General features: G+C 36.2%; 1 protein-coding gene across 2 annotated transcripts; it reads right to left on the bottom strand.

Annotated features, from left to right (window-relative positions):
* Positions 1-3,605: 3,605 nt before the first annotated feature.
* NDUFB5 (NADH:ubiquinone oxidoreductase subunit B5) lies at positions 3,606-17,211 on the bottom strand. Of its 2 annotated transcripts, XM_057739097.1 has the most exons (6): positions 17,065-17,211; positions 11,441-11,529; positions 10,327-10,393; positions 9,471-9,532; positions 8,321-8,427; positions 4,063-4,291 (listed from the first exon to the last, which is right to left on the bottom strand). In XM_057739097.1, the coding sequence occupies exons 1-6, from the start codon at positions 17,186-17,188 to the stop codon at positions 4,171-4,173; spliced, it is 570 nt and encodes a 189-aa protein (XP_057595080.1). In that variant the 5' UTR covers positions 17,189-17,211; the 3' UTR covers positions 4,063-4,170. The 2 variants fall into 2 exon arrangements, with proteins under 2 accessions (XP_057595081.1, XP_057595080.1); XM_057739098.1 differs by lacking the exon at positions 8,321-8,427 and having other exon boundaries at positions 3,606-4,291; positions 17,065-17,198.
* Between the last annotated feature and the right edge of the window lie 79 nt (positions 17,212-17,290).

Here is a 17,290-nt window from a genome sequence, read left to right as displayed (position 1 = left end):
CCTAACTCAATCTCTGCTAACTCCTTGTGATCTCCAGTATTTGCTTCTAATGAGAATAGCATGGTTTAATTAATTAATTAATTAATTTTTAATTAATTTATTTTATTTATTTATTGGCTGCGTTGGGTCTTCGTTGCTGCACACGGGCTTTCTCTGGTTGCTGCAAGCACGGGCTACTCTTCATTGTGGTGCGCAGGCTCCTCATTGTAGGTGCTTCTCTTTTTGTGGAGAACAGGCTCTATGTGCGTGGGCTTCAATAGTTGCAGCATATGGGCTCAATAGTTGTGGCTCACGAGCTCTAGAGCACAGGCTCAATAGTTGTGGCTCACAGGCTTAGTTGCTCCGCGGCATGTGGAATCTTCCCAGAGGAGGGATTGAACCTGTGTCCCCTGCATTGGCAGGTGGATTCTTAACCACTGCGCCACCTAGGAAGTCCAGCATGGTAATTTACATTGCAGAATTTGGTGCATTCGACTTTTCCATGATCTGGAAGTAGTTTTAAAAACATTGCCCATTTTCTGTAGTCTACCTATAATTCCATTACTCCTTAAAATTAATAGGCCTGAAGCAGAGATAGTGTAGGATATTTAGCAATTTTCTTGAAAAAGGAGTGCACCATCTCAATCTTTAGTTGACAGAGCTTTATTTATCACCTATTACTTAACCAGTGTAGTAGGCACTTCACATGCATCATCCCGGTGATCCTCACAGCAGTACCGTGGAAGAGCATAATCCCCATTTTAGAGATAGGACTTAGAGAAGTGAAGGCAGTTTCTTAATATGAGAGAGAGGGAAGATTAAATATAAAGTTCCTAATGTGTAATCTGGCAAATGCGGCAGATAGCAGTTATTATCGTCATAGTGTTTGGCAAGCTCAGGATTTAGTCTGAAGTCTGCACAATTCATTCCCATGTCTTTATATAACACCATGCTGGGTCCTATAGAATTACAGAAAAAGAAAAAAGATAATTTAAAGATAACTCAAAATTCTTGTTAAATCCATGAATCATTCACTCAACAGATCTTAATTCAGTGTCTACTATGTTCCAAATGCTATGGAATGAGCTTCCAATCATTCCATGTGCCCTTAGACTAGCTTGGGATGGCACAGGTTGCTACAGTGCCCTGTTCTTCCCCGGTGCATGTAATTTCTGATTTAATGACTATCGTCTGTGCTAAAGAGTAAACTGGGGACTTCCTGGTGGTCCAGTGGTTAAGACCTCACCTTCCAATGCAGGTGGTGTGGGTTTGATCCCTGGTTGTGGAGCTAAGATCTGACATGCCTTGTTCCCAAAAAAAGTCCAAAAAAAAAAAAAAAAAAAGAGTAAACTCTTTGGAGGAAACATATCTACTGCGATAACCACTTTACCTTCAGGATCTTAGTGACCAATATAGTTTTACTAACATTTCCCCCCAAGAAATACTTTCAAACTTTTTTTTTAAAACCTCTCCAATACTAACATAGAGAGATTAAAGAAGGCAAACAGGGAGAATATTGAGAGATGAGAGAAATGCATTAGAAGGTACAACATGTGTCTAACAGGAGGACCTGGGAGGAAGAAGAGAGAACAGAGAATGGGAAAGAAAATACTCAGAGATGATGGCTGAGAATTTCCCAGAACTGATAGAAAGCATTAATCTTCAGATTTAGGAAACAGTGTTCTGATCAAATAAAATAAATCCATACTTCAGATACATTGTAGTGACATTACAGAACATCAAAGAGATAGTGAAAAGCAACCAGAGATAAGAGATATTTGCCTATAAAGGAATCACATCTAGATTCAGAGCAGATTTCTCAGCAACGATATGAAAGTTCATAAGACCCTAGAATTATATCTTGCAGGATCTGAGGGAGAATAACTGCGAACCTAGAATTCTGTACTGAATTAACTATTAGTCAAGAGTGAAGGCAAAATAGAGACATTTTCTGAGAAAAGATATTGACAGAATTTACCAGTAAAAACTACTGAAGGGCATATTGAATAGATAGCAAGTGAACGCAGAAGGAGGAAGTGGATGAAAGATGCAATGGTGACCAAAGGAATTAGGAAACCTCTGCATAGATCTATGGAGAAGTTTCCTGTTCTTAAAAAAGGAGGTAATAGTGATAATAGGATGTGGGCTGGTAAAAACAAGGCGCAACTAAAATCCTAGACAAAAACATGACAAAATGGGGGCTGGTGGTAGGGATTAGTATCCTGAGATTCTTGTATTTGGGGGGAAGAAGGTAAAATATTGATAGATTCTAGACTATGAAGTTAAAATGGTAAGGATAATCCCTAAAAGAATATAAGTATTACAGATAACGTCCAAAGTAGTTGAAGGAGAGAAGTCAGTGTGGCTTGTGAGCTAGCTTATAGCCTGGAGCAACGGAAGAAATGTAAAACATGCCTCAGTAGGATACTGTCATCCACTCCAGAACCACTGACATCTCTCCTAATAGCGTGAGGCAGATCAGAATAACTGTGCCATTCTCTCTGGCCTTGCAGCTAGATAAAATCACTCCTCCCTCCCAGGGCAGCCAGAAGCTTGTTTTCACCTCTTATATGCACTCTGACACTATCTAAGAATTCCTATTTCGTGAGCTCCTTTGAGTAATTGCAAAAGCAGGTGACATCCCTGAAATAAAGTTTCTTTGCCAAGCAAAAACAAAAAATAACAAAAAACCCAGCTGTGCAAAAAAAAAAAAAAAAGGATTAAAGGAAATTTCTCAGATTTATTTATGGGTGGTGGGATTATCAGTATTTCTTGTAACACTTTCCTATTTTCTATGTGAAAATTTTGTATATAATAATAGAAAGGAGAAAAAAACCTACTGGTGTTGAAAAATAAAGTGTGAAGTCTAAAAATACTGAATGTAAATGTACATATGTGTAGCATCATTTACGACAACCACTGACAAGACCTATCGGCTTCTGTTCTCCTTCCCCTTCTACAAAACAGAATGGTTCATGCAAGCAGGGGCTCAGGGACAGCATGTCCTTCTCTCAAATACTTTTGCAGAATTATGAGGTGGTAATTCGACTGCAGTGGGAATCCTCAGAATAAAATCTGGAAGTAGCTGGGTGAGGCTGCCCTCTTCTGGGAAAATAAGAAAATGCAACCACCCCAAAGGATGTTGGCTGGATTATAAAGGACATTTCGGGCCCTTAGGGCACAAGGGCATTCAATAGGTATTTGCTGAAAATAATGACTTTTTGAAGCTAAAAGTTCATTTTGGAATTTGGTGCATAAATGTTTATTTCTGTGAATACTGAGTACATGTTTAAAATTTCTTAGCCTCAATTTCTCTTCTGTAAAATGCAGAAAGTAATAGTACCTCATAAGGTCGTTTTGAAAATAATGTGAATAAATGCAGTTATTCAATGCAGTGCTCAGCTGACAGTAAATGCTTAATAAATTACAGCCATTATTTTAGTTTTTGCCCATTTCATAATCTTTACAGTAATCATTTTACCTTGTGGAAGTTCTCCAGTGTTTACAAAAAAGGACTCTAAGGAATCTTAGATATTACATCTAAGAAAAATGAACATGTGTGTGTATACACTTTAAAAAGAACAATTTATGGCTAAAAAAACATGAAAACATTAAACTTTGAGATCTGTTCACTGAAAAATTGTTTATTAAGGTGTTAATGTTTTATATAATTGGTTCAATATTTGTATAATTTAAAATTCTGAGTTGCCCTTGAATAATCCAGGTATCTACAATACTCACATGTATATAAACTACATATTTCCTGATACTTAACATAGACTTCTTTAACTTCCATTTATCAGACAAATAAAACATTAATCTTTCAAAGCTACACCTTTAGGAGTTCACAAATTCCTATTTCTCTGAATTTTTAAAAATTATATTTCAACCTTCTTAAAAGAGGAAACTGAAAGCCCCAAACCAAAAGCCTTAATCTGCCTTTCACGAAGTATAGCTTATCAAATCATCATGATATACACTTTAAATATCTTACAATTTTGTGAATTACACCTCAATAAAGCTGGAAAAAAACCTGAAATCACACACAAAAAAGTCTTAATCTGAACCAATGTTTAGAAATAGAGCAATGAATAGGATCTTTTCTTCATCACACAGAAAAAAATACAGAATATATTTAGTAATTTATTTTTGCCTAAAGAGAATATACTTTGTATTTAGAGAAGCAAAAGATTAGTTGTCAGGAGCTGCTTTCGGAGAATGATCAATAAGTGCCTTATCAATGGTCGGATAATGATACCAGGAACCATCGCCTCTTGCACGCATTAAACCTCGTACTTCCAACTCCTTTAGCCTGTAACAAACAAAACAGTGATACTGTGATTACAGCATTTCCAATTACAAACTTAGTGAAATCTTTGCATAAAGAACAACCACTTGAGAGTCTTGCTTTTATATAAATATAATGTCCCTCCACAGATCCATGTGTATACGTATATCTGATATATACCCATAAGCAAAATTTGGGACTTATTTTGACTTTTATTATCTTGCTTATGTAGTTAGCCAACAAATATTGTTTTTAATCTCCCAACCATCACTTGAATTGATAATCAATTCTCTCCTCCTGTCCCTGTTCTTTGGACAGATCACTTTCACTTGAAGAGTGGTAATGCATTTCCTGTCTTCTTGCCTTTTAAATGCCAGGAGAGTCATTTACAGAATGCCTACTACTATGACCACATACTGTGCCAACTGCTAGACATTAAAAGAGGAACAAGCCTTCCTGGAGGAGCTCACATCCCCTGTCTATACTGGCTGCCCATCACCATTAGGACAGAGAGCCTCTTGAGAGCGGGGATGGTATCTTACTGTGAGCCACCAGCACCACAGTGAGCCCAGTTAACATTGGACAATCAATATTTGTAAAGAAAAAAGAAAAACCAGGATTAAGAAAAACATTCTCCAACTCTAAGATCTACTTATTTGTCCTCATCCTTCTTCACAAACTGAATAATCTCTATTCTAGAAAAATACTTTCCTTCCTCCACAGCAAAGCCTTTGCACAAACTACGACACATTCCTGGAATAAACAAGCCTTTTACTTTCCATTTTTATAGGCTACATGCTAACTTTTTATATGACTAGAAATTTGTCACAGCTATTCACTTTATTAACCTTAACCAGCTTACCAACTCTATCTATGACAGATAATATACCTTTGTGATAGTGTATATAAGAGAATTTTTTTTTTTAGGATTATATATCTTTTCTTCTTTTCTACTCTTTAGAATGTAATTATCCAAAATGCAAGTAATTAAAATATTCATCACAGGGTACTGGTTAAATAAATTATGGTTCACCCATATAATGGACAACCTATCCACCTGTTAAAAAGAATGAGGGAAAGCTACATATAGTGACATGGAAGGAGAGGACAGATACACCGTTAGGTTAAAATAAAAGCAAGGTATAAAATGAGTCTGTGTAGCATCTTCCCATTTCTTCTTTTTTTTTTAAAAAGGTGTATTTATTTATGTATTTATTATTATTATTATTATTATTGGCTGCATTGGGTCTTTTTGCTGTGCATGGGATTTCTCTAGTTATGGCAAGTGGGGGCTACTCTTCATTGTGGTGTGTGGGCTTCTTAGTGTGGTGGCTTCTCTTGTTGCACAGCACAGGCTCTAGGTGCACGGGCTTTAGTAGTTGTGGCTCTTGGGCTCTAGAGCACAGGCTTAGGAGTTGTGGCGCATGGGCTTTGTTGCTCCATGGCATGTTGGATTTTCCTGGACCAGGGCTCAAACACGTCCCCTGCATTGCCAGACAGATTCTTAACCACTGCGCCAACAGGGAGGGATGTCCTTCCATTTCATTAAAAAATAGAAAAAATCATTTGTGACTGTGTATATGTACACACATACAGAGTATTAAAAATTCTGGAGGTCCAAAAATAATAGTTGTCTCTGAAGGAATCAGTTATGGAAGACAGTCCCTTTCTATTTTGTACCTTAAGCTTCAGTTTTCCAAATACCTAAACATATATTTTTTAAAAACTGTAAGTACTCCCCATTCCATGCTCACACTGGCATATCTCTTTTAGGGGTAAAAGTCAGGGTCCTGTTTTTGTTTTTACTTTGTTTTGTTTTGAAATTGTTTAGGATCTCTATATGTCTAAGAAATTTTGGAATCTGATGTCTTATCAAAGGTATTATCTCTGAAGTTCAAAAATGTCCAAAGTTAACTAAGTGAGGCATAATGCTGTTCCGTCCTTTTAAATAATTAATGACAGTTCTACATGGCAACTACATATACATGTAATTACATATCTACAAAACAACCCAATCACATGTTCATTTAATCATTTAAATAGTTTTCAATATCATAGCAATTTTTGTAAACTGCAAAATTAAAGCAAAATGAACGGAAAGCAAATCAATGGTAGTCTAGGGCCAAGAGTAAGGGATGGGGATTTACTGAAGGTACAGGAAAGAGACTCACTGTGTAATCGAAATAATCTTGATTGTGGTGGTTACAGTTATATATATTGTCAAAACCCACTGAACTTAATGGGTACATTTGACTGTATGTAAACCTCACTCCAAATGCCAAAATCAATCTCAGGTAAGATCGTATTTAAAAGTAGCAAAAAGAAATACGAATGAACATTTAAAAAAAAATTGGGGGCTTGTATATTTACTTATTTTATTACTATCCGAGACCTATACATGACACAAAATTCCAGAAGCTAAAGAAAAAGACTAACAAACCTGACAATAATTAAATGAGTAAATATATCAAAAGTAATTAAAGCATCAGTACATAGTAAGTGTTCAAAAACATATTAGCTACTACTATACTTTTGTTATCTGAAACATAAAAACATTACGTTGCAAAAAATTCTACATGTCAGAAGACAAATGACAAGCTAGGAAAACATATCTGCAAGAAAAACAAAAGCGGCTATTTTAATTAATGCATAAATTAGTAGAAAAATGGACAATTTATGAAAAAGAAATATAAACAACCAATAGCTATACAAAAAAATATTTAACTTTGCCAAAAAATGCAAAATTGAAATGAGATAACATTTTTTAACTATCTTATCAGCAAAATTGTTTAGGTTTGATAAATTCCTTTACTGGGAAAGGTATGGAGAAACAGAATTATGTATTGGTGACAACTGGTACAACTTTTTAAAGAAGAGTTTGACAATAGCTATCTAATATTTAAAGCATAACATTTGGTTTATCAGTTCTACTGCTAGGAATTTATATTCCAGATACACTGAATAAATATGCAGAAATATATGAGGATATTCACCACAGCACAATGTATAATATCAAAAAGCTTGGAAAGAGCCTAAGTACCAACAATAGGTCCCTTACTGGTTAAAAAATTAAGGCACATCCATCTAGCGCAGCCATTAAAAAGAATGAAGTATATGCTATTACAGAAAGATCAAGATACAGTTGGCCCTCCCTATCCCTGGAGGGCCAAGTATTCTACGCCATTTTATATATGAACTTGAGCATCCTCGGATTTTGGTATCTGTTGGAGATCCTGGAACCAATCCTCCCCAGATGCCAAGGGATGACTGTATATTTACGTGAAATGAAGAACAAGGCACAGAAGAGTGTTGATAACAGGATTCCATTTGTGTTAATATATTTTGTAAATGACATATAAAATATATATTTTTAATGCATAAAATGCATTAAATGAGAAATCCACTGGGTGGACTTCCTAGGTCGCGCAGTGGTTGAAGAATCCACCTGCCAATGCAGGGGACACAGGTTCGAGTCCTGCTCTGGGAAGATTCCACATGCCACGGAGCAACTAAGCCCATGCACCTCAACTACTGAGCCCGTGAGCCACAACTATTGAGCCTGTGTGCCTAGAGCCCATGCTCCGCAACAAGAAGCCACTACAATGAGGAGCCAGCACACCACAATGAAGAGTAGCCCCCACTCGCAGCAACTAGAGAAAGCCCGTGTGCAGCAACGAAGACCCAATGCAGCCAATAAATAAATTAAATAAATAAATAAATTTATTAAAAAAAAAAAAAAAAAAGGATGACACTGGGTGTAGAGGAAAGGAAATTGCGGGGTGGAAGGGGAAGGAGAAGGCTACCTTGCACTTAAAAGAGTCAGGACATTTCAAAAAAGAATTCCTTTTAATCTGACAGATATTATCTCCTAATAGCCTCCTAGTCTCCAATCATAATCTCCACTCTAAACAGGCTAATTCTTTCTCCATCTTCACCTTTTTACACAGAGCATCCTACAGTGTTGAAATGGTTTTTATTAAATTTCTTCCTATGGTTTGCAACTGTAGGAAAGGATTTGCTTCCTTGCACTCCCCCCCACCCACTCTTTTTTACCGTAATTCAGCTTTCTCAGCTTCAACTTGAAGGATAGCCATTGTTCTTTCATAATTCTTTTCAGGACTATCAAAAAAAGTTCGGGCAATCCATCTTGATATAGGATGCTACAAGAGAAAATGTGTTTAAAATTAGTGTCTAAAAAGTACTTTGCTTTTCCAGTTTACTATTCTCCTAAAATGACCAAGTCAGGTAAACCAATAACACTCTTATGTATCAATGTCTTTACATATACTTTAAATAATTTTAATCTGTTCAGCAGATATGACCTTTGTCCTCATTCACAGATGAGCAAACTCCACAAGGCTGTAACTATACCAGGTGGCAGCGTATGGATTCAGGCCAGGTCTGTCTGACTCCAAAACCTCTGCTCTTTCCCATCACACTGCGTTCTGAGGATCTTAAGTGCCAAATTTCGGAGCTAAATCCAGGGATCCCAAAATGGAGCTCTTTCCACCAGTCAGCAAAGATAAACTAATTATATGGCTTACCTTAAGATTTAATAATGAAGTATTTCTTTTCTAAAATATAATTCATTCAGACAATAAAACATGACAAGATATACTGTAATCAAGGCCATCTCACTACAACACTTGTAAAGACAAGTAACAAATTAATTTTGGGTTTTATTAGCTAGGGCAGTATGTTAAATGACTAATTAACAGTTCAGGCTCTGGAGTCAAGACTGCCTGGGTTCAAAGGCTGATCCTATCCCTTCGACAGGTCACTTAACCTTTTAAGCCTCAGCTTCGTCGTCTCTACAGTGGGTATAATAACAGTACCATTTACATGGAATGAGATAATATTTGCAAAATACTTATCATAGTGCCCATAGTGTTCAATAAATGACAGCTAGCATTAGTATCAGTACAATTTTTCCTATGGTGTAAAACACAGGATAAATTCTGACTGTTACTCTACTAGGTTGAGAACACAGTATGGAGTCAGTCTTTAAAAAACCATAAAGCTTAAGGTAATAAAACAATGCAGAAAATTACCAAAACAAGTTGCTTATAAAAAGTGTGCACAAAATGTATCATTTACTTGATATAAAAAATTGAATATAAAACTATACAATTGCTAATAAGATATTAACCTGTACATTGACAAGACACTTAACCAAAAATAACTTTCAGTGACCTATACCAACCTTGAAATATTCCCAGTGTTCTGGGATATAGCCTTCTGGAATTTCTGCTAACTCAGCTTCACCTAATAAGAGAAAACAAGTGATGTTCAACTTCAGTATCCAGAGTCTATAATGTTAATTCCTCACTATTTAAGTAAGAAACCAACCTCTTGTGGTTTTAAAGAACCTTTTGTTTTGTAGCAATGAAGATATCTAATATTCTAAATTTACTTCAATCTGGTGGAAAATCATTCATTAGATATTTTTTAGAGGTCTTCTATGCGTAAGGCATTGTATATAGGCATTATACGACAGTTCTCATTTTGTTCTTATATAGTGTAACAAGATATGATAAAAGACATATTATTCCTCTGGTTTTCCCTAAACCTCCTAGACAAAACATTCAGGATTCAAGATATTAGAAGTAATTTGAGCAGAATTTCCCAGGAACACCTAATATTTACTGTCATTCACAAATCCATTCTTTTTTGGAAGATTATAATTTTATATGTTCCAGGATGGATAAAAAAAATTCTTCCATCCTTCAGCCTCTCTTCCACCTCTATTTCTTTCTATTTTCCTTATTCAGACTTCTCAAAGCTTGTTTTGGGAAATGAGAAAGAGGAAGAACACAAGCCTTTTATGTGGCCTATAGAGTCAGTGACCTTAAAGTTTTTGGAGAAAACAAAAAGTTAAAAAAAAGAACCATTGTGTGCTACTGCAGATTAAGATTTGGTTATTTTAAAATAAATTCTCATGCTTATGTTCATTTTATTATTTAAAGAACTTTTCCTTATAATATCCACAATTTGTTTCTTATATTAGTGTACACAGGTTTTAAAAATTTACAAATTTAGTCGGTGGGGGAGATACTTACCAATGAATACATTCACCAGAGTTATGCCAATTGCTACTGGAATTCCAGTCAACAAAATGTAGAATCTCTGTTAAGGTTAAAAAAAAAAAAAAAAAAGTTTTCATATAAGCATTTCCTAACTCTCTTTCCTCACACTCAAACTGTCCTCATTACATGATTTCCTTATATTTTTTATAAAATAAACTTGCCAAATTGGAGATGCGGTATAAAATTATTTATTTCTGTAATTTTCTTTTGCTCTAGCTATTAGATGCCTATATTTAGCACCAAAAATGAAAGAAAAAATTAAAGACTAATTGTACAAGTATAATGCAATATATATTTAAGTGAGTTCTCATTTTTTGGTTAAAGCAAAGTAATAAAAGAAATTTTTATATTAAGAATGAAAATGTAAGAAGATGAGGGCGATTTCTAGAGTTTGATTTGGTCATCACAAGAAAAGCGGGAGCTCAGCCCTGGGGATGGATAAGGGCACTAAGCACAACGGGCAGGCAAGGGAAGGTCTACAGGGCAGCCAGTGGGTCACAGCTCCAGGAACAGAGGCAGAGTCCAGACAATCTTCCACCTTCTGAGTCTCTACTTCTCCTTACAGAGTCTTGAGATACAAACATATGATCAATACCCTGCTTCGCTCTCTGAAATCAATGTTCCTAAACCACAAAGAAATAAAAAAATCATATTCCAAAATAATGGAGTTACATATTTAAAGAAGTCCTTCAATGAGTTCTTTGGTAATTTAAAGAATATTTTAGTAATACAAATAATTATCCCCAAATGAATCCATTTTCAGTTTTATAATTTATACATTTGGGGGGGTGGAGGTAGGGAACACAGATGATATTTCAAAACCCTGTAATCTTGAGAAGAAAGGAATGGTTCAGTTTTTACCTCCAGTATGCATGAGTTCTTTTTTTGAACAAGGAAAGGTTCACTAATTTAAAAATAAATTCAGTAATAAACCAGACCTTACTACCCAATCTCGATATTTTTTGAGAAAAGGAATATGAATTTATAAAATAAAATCTTTTATAAAATGAAAGATATTTTCCACATAGAAAAAGAAAATTTCCCATTTATATGTAAAGAGTTCAGTTCAACAAAAGTTTTAACTCACCATTAATTTCAAAAAACGTCTGTCATAGAATCCAGAAGGCTTGATGATAAATAGCCTTTTCCCATGGTCTCCACTGTGTCGCACAGGAGCTGGAAATATTAAATTACCCTGTTATATACAAGGTTTAAATGGATATATTGTTATATTTTCAGATAAAAGTCAGACTATAAATGTTTAACATGAATTATGATAAAGCACTGCTTCTCTGACAAAAAAAAAATATATATGTGATTAAGATAAAAAATACACGCTTCTTTGAGTACTAAAGGCAGGGCAGACTATGACATCTTTAAACAGAGATTGAGGTACTGTTCTAAACTATAGCTCTCTTCATTTTTATTCAACACATTCATCAATATTTTCATCATTTTTATTCATTAATATTCAAGATATTGATATTTACTGAATAAAGAGCTAAATGATCATTTGAATTTGTTTCTGTAGCAGGCAGGTAGATCAGATGCTCTTGGTGGGCTACTTATCTCTGCTTACCTCTGCAACAAATATTTGCTAATGCTGCAAAAGACATTAATTTAAATTGCCTCATGTGATGAGGCAATATACATTAGGGACTTGATGCAAAATAAATGGAAAGATATTTATTCAACATCTCTCTAGCAGGAATTTGGACTTGTTCAAAAGAAAACACTCAATATATCTTGATAAAATCCCTTTGTAAGCCATTTCTTTTTTCTTTTTAATTGAGGTATAATTTACAACGCTGTGTTAGTTTCTGATGTACAGCAAAGTGATTCAGTTATACATCTATAAATATATTTTTTAATTTTTTAAAATAAATGTATGTATGTATTTATTTTTGCCTGTGTTTGGTCTTCGTTGCTGTGCATGGGCTTTCTCTAGTTATGGCAAGTGGGGGCCACTCTTTGTTGTGGTGTGCGGGCTTCTCATTGCAGTGGCTTCTCTTGTTGCGGAGCACGGGCTCTAGTAGTTGTGGCATGCACTGCTGTGTATTCTACTGATGTGTATACTTGCTTTCACTGCCCCCACTGAAATATGTGTCTCGAAGGCAGGAACTGTCTTTTAAATTCTGATATCATCTGCAGCACCTTGCAATAAATTTAGAAGGTTAATTCACAAGAGAATTAGAAGCTTGAGTTTACTAAGTATAAATCATACTACTAAGCCTTCTAAAATAACAAGAGAATCTGACAAGGTAAGTATGAATTTCAGCAAATTATTTGAAAGATACTATAGAAATTTTTGTAGACCGGATGAAAAAAAAATGGGCTGGTAACACTGTAAATCACTCATTAATTCAAAAAATATTTAAGTGCCTACTATGCACAGGTCTAATGCTAGGTCTACAGTATAAGAGGGATATAGGTATAGAGAAAAAAATAGAGGACATAATTACAAATCTATAAGGACAACAAAGGAAAGAAACAGGATGCAGTGTGAGAAAAGAACAGGCTCAGAAGTAAAGTCCCTCTTTAGACAGGTTGGTGGACTTGGGGAGGTATAAGCTGAGAGAAGTAGCAAATTAGATGAAATTTGTAGTGGGTAATTTGTTGATTGATTATACCCAAAAGGTGCTGATTACTTAATGCAGTAACCTGCCAAAGGGCTCTCTCAGAAGATTTCTAAGGTCCTTTCCTTCAAAGAATCTGAATAGATGGCTTCTCTTAGAATAAAAAGACATACCTTTCCTACTGATCAATCTCAATGGTTTCCTTCCAACACCAAGAACTCTTTCCTGTTTTCAGGTTTTTGCACTTAGTTTCCTCTTTGCCTGGAAGCTTTCCCTCAGGCTCTTTGAATGGCTACCTTCTCATCCCATCCGTCAGAGGTAAGATCCAATGTCACCTCCTCAAAGAAGTCTTCTCTGACTACTCTATCCAAAGCTGTTCCCCTACTTTTTCTCCTTAATATCATTTGGTTATTTCCTTTGGAACAATAAGCACTAAGCTGAATTATTCAGTACTGTATCTCCAGTGCCTTTTAGTGTCTGCCACATGGTAGGAGCTCCATATTGTTGAATTTACATTTCTTAAGTAAATTAAATGTTGGTAGGGGATCTTTCTTTAGCTCCTGAAACTAAATCTTCTCAGAAAGGACAGTATACTCCTAACTTTCCCTTTCAATCAGGTGGACAGACACACAGCCACAGACACACACACACACACACATCCCCCCCCCCCCACACACAGAAACACAAAAGGATTAAACTCTATGTGGGGTTTTAGGCACAACTGATTACAAATGACAGTACTGATATGGTAACTGAAACAAACAAAAAAACTATGGAAAAAAGCTTGAGCTGGCTGCATTCTAGCAATATTAAACAGTAATGTGAACTTCTTGCTTTCTTTACATATAATTACCCTATTGCTAAACCACAAGTATTCATGTCATTAAATGTGCTAGATAACTGTTATGCTATTAACTGTCCTAAAGAGTATTTCATAACACTAAACTCTTTTCAAATATTCTGAGCCCTCATGATTTGTTGTTGTAGTAGGGCCGTCTGCTTGCAATCTAAAATTATTAGAGTGAACACTGCTTATAACCAGGTGACTGCTAGGATTTCTGGAACTAAGATCCTTCTGCCACAAAAACAGGCATTTTCCTCCACTCTCTAAAGCCTGGAATGTCTCAATTAGATATTCACTAATTTCACGTGGAACTGAGGTTTCAATAACCAATTTTTTTTAATGCAAATAACTTCAGGAAAGTTGTTTTGGACAACGGTGATACTTGTGAGGATCAAATAAGACAATACAAGATTTTTTTGTGTCTCCAAGACAACACCAAAAATTGTTCATTTTCTTTCCCTCATGCTAAGACTGTTTCCAGTTAATGGCACCACCAACTAAATTACCCAGGCTAAAAATCTCAGTCACCTTCCTGTGCCTCATTCATCAGTTGTCAAGGCCTCTTGATTCTAAAATTCAAACCTTCCATTTCTCTCCATGCCCTCTTCACCTCACTGGCTTAAGTAATCAACATCCCTGATAAGCCATCCAACATTCAGAAGCATCTTCCTAAAACATACTACTGATGCTGCTCCTCTAAAATACTCTCGGCTACCTACAAAATTGTTAAGATACTTTGGCTTTGTATTCAGTCCCTCCCCTAATTTGGTTCTAACTTCCCTTTTTTTAGCCTTTAACTTTCCCTTTTTTTTTCCTCTCAACACCTGCCTATCCCAAGAGCCCCATATTCAGATATATCAGAAAACACATCCTTTACTTTTCTGCCAATTGCACATATTAAAACTATTCCTAGAATCCAGTTATCACACTTCATCATCCATGTCTGAATTAAATCCACACTACCTTGTTTATAAAACCATTTTAATACTCTTCTCAGGTTTTAAAGCCATAATTATATGCACATCGGCCTTCAACATAAAAGTTCTCTGCAGCTGAGGGGAGAACTTAAGCTCATTTCTAGAATCCCTTGGTGTTTGACATTTGATAAATACTTTAATTAAACAGAATACTTTTATTTGCTTATTTTCTGACAAAGGTTTTCACTGAGAGTGATTGATGATAACATGACAGTACCAGATGTTTAAGAAATGTGTGGCCACAGGGCCCTGTAGAAGGTAATGCTTGGTGCTATATATTTTTCCCACTCAATCTTTATCACTACCTTTGAGGTAAGTTAAGAGTATCACCCCCACTTTTTTTTTAAACAGTTCTTATGGTAAGAGACAAGTTCATTTCAAACTGACATTTCTAGAAAGATGCAAAATTATGCAGAAACACATTTGATGGTTAAAAATACTTGTCAATGGGAAAGAGATTAGTTTTATTTTATTTCCCTGTCGACAGAAAATTTTATTACAAGTTGACACTTGTAATAAAATGCTCTAAAAAAAATCCTCATTTTTAAAGATGAAGAAATGCACATTCAGAGCAATTAAGTGCCTTTCACTTAGCTTCCCAGATGTGATGACCCAAGCTGTTCAGAGTTAGTAAACTCTGGAGCCAGGATTTAAACCTAGGCAGTCTAGCTCCAGAGGAAACAAAACCAGACAAGGTTCCCTACTTTGCTGGATCTTACATTCTAGTAGAGGAAGATGTAAACAATAATATGAAACAGATTACAACCTTTCACTTCACAATGACAGATTAGGTTTCACATGTAAAATACCATTGAGAGCAGGTACACGGCTGAAACACAGTAACACTCACTACAGCTATTATATCCTTTCCTGCTCCCAGCAGAAAGGGTGTAGATTACCTGCAAGGATCCTTCCAGAACACCAAGAATGGGGAGTAGTGTATAAATAGGATCTAGGGGTGAAATTTTACCTCAATTTAACTCCAGGTAGGCATGACTAAATGCTATGGAGTGGAAGGGGTATTTGAAAAGGATATTTGGAATCAGAAATGGCTTACAGAGGAATTTTATCAAGGAATGTAAGCACACGTAGTTTTGCAACAGGTTCAAATTCCTGCTGGAAATTTGTTGAATACCACTGGTCCTTTCCATCATTTTTCCAGCAAGGGATATATATAGGGATATATAGTGCCTCATCATGTGAAGTGACAGAACTCAATGAAATTGGGAGAAGAGCAGTAATCAGAAAAAAATATTTTTAAGTTGGAGAAGAATTTTTTTGGCCTTAAATTTCACTTCCTCTGTATCTACTTGTATTGCATAGGACAAACCACTTACAGTATATTTTTGATCAAGAGGATTAAATGAATACCTTTAATATCTTAGAATGGTGCCCGACACATAATATGTGTTCAATAAATGTTAGCTGCCATTATTATTATTCAACATAATACAGTAGTGCATTATTTTCTGTGATAAGTCAGTTTCCTCATTTGCAAAATGGGGATAACATTGTACTCACTTGGCAGAACCAAGAGGGAATAAAATAGACTAAATACAAAGCATTTGATGCTTTGCTATTATGATTATTCACTCCCTAGAATTCAACTCGCAGTCTCCAAGAGGCTCCAAATAATCCTCCCACGACTACACTGACTTTCCTAGAACCTAGGAATTTTTTTCTTCATAAGTCCCTTCCTCTCTAAGAAGATATTAAAAATAATTATTTTATGATTGCGTTCACATAAAATGAATACAATCCAGGCTGGATTCACCATCACATATGCATTAACATTATAGTCCTTTTCTTTCTGATTTGAGAAGAAATTTAAATTAAAGCATTTTCGTGGACACCTAAAAGTATCATGAAGGCACTGTGCCTAGCAGATGAGTTAACCCCGAGTCTCTCCACCTGCCCATATATTACTACTTAGCATCAGCGGGCTCCTCAACAACATGACTTCCCACCTTGTGAGATTAAAACCTAGCGCAGGTGGAACGCAGAATCTGGTGCCTGAGACACATGGGTCTCAGCTCTTTGCCCTCCTAACCTCACTTCATCTGCAAATCAGCACCAACAGGCTAGGTGAATGACAAAGTGTCTCACAAATTTTAATTAATTACTTAAACAAAATCGATCTGATTACTTCAGGAAAATCCTCAGTCTCCTCACACAGACCATGCTCCGACTCTCAAGCCCCAAGTCCTCTATTTCTCCAGGTTCCCTTCGGATTCAACCAAGGTCACCCGGGAAGAGTCCTCCATCTCTCCTCCCGCGTCCCCTGATCGCGTTTTCTCCCAAAGCCAGTACCCACCGACAGTTTTCGGAAAGTAACGGGTGAGGAAGCCCCCGAATCCAAGTCGAGGGCCAAGGCGGCGACCGGACAGAGCGGCTACTGCAGAGACCGAAGCCCGCTGCACTAAGCTCATGGCCGCCATGGCTACTACTGGCAAGAGAAGAGCCGGGAAGAGTAACGGGAGCCGTGAGAGCCAATTTCCCAACGAGGGCGAAGCCGGAAGGTGGCCATGTTGAGTGAGGGC

This window comes from Hippopotamus amphibius, chromosome 6, assembly GCF_030028045.1.
Source record: "Hippopotamus amphibius kiboko isolate mHipAmp2 chromosome 6, mHipAmp2.hap2, whole genome shotgun sequence".
NCBI classification, from domain to species: domain Eukaryota; kingdom Metazoa; phylum Chordata; class Mammalia; order Artiodactyla; family Hippopotamidae; genus Hippopotamus; species Hippopotamus amphibius.
This window is presented reverse-complemented; position numbering and strand designations above follow the sequence as displayed.

What these genes read in the sequence shown, in the direction of transcription:
- NDUFB5 (XM_057739097.1), bottom strand. Translation starts at nt 17,188, where the DNA reads ATGGCGGCCATGAGCTTAGTGCAGCGGGCTTCGGTCTCTGCAGTAGCC. An exon ending in GACGTTTTTTGAAATTAATG is followed by an intron (nt 10,394 to 11,440) that starts GTGAGTTAAAAC and finishes TAACCTTAACAG; the next exon opens with AGATTCTACATTTTGTTGAC. An exon ending in TCTGGTGAATGTATTCATTG is followed by an intron (nt 9,533 to 10,326) that starts GTAAGTATCTCC and finishes TTCTCTTATTAG; the next exon opens with GTGAAGCTGAGTTAGCAGAA.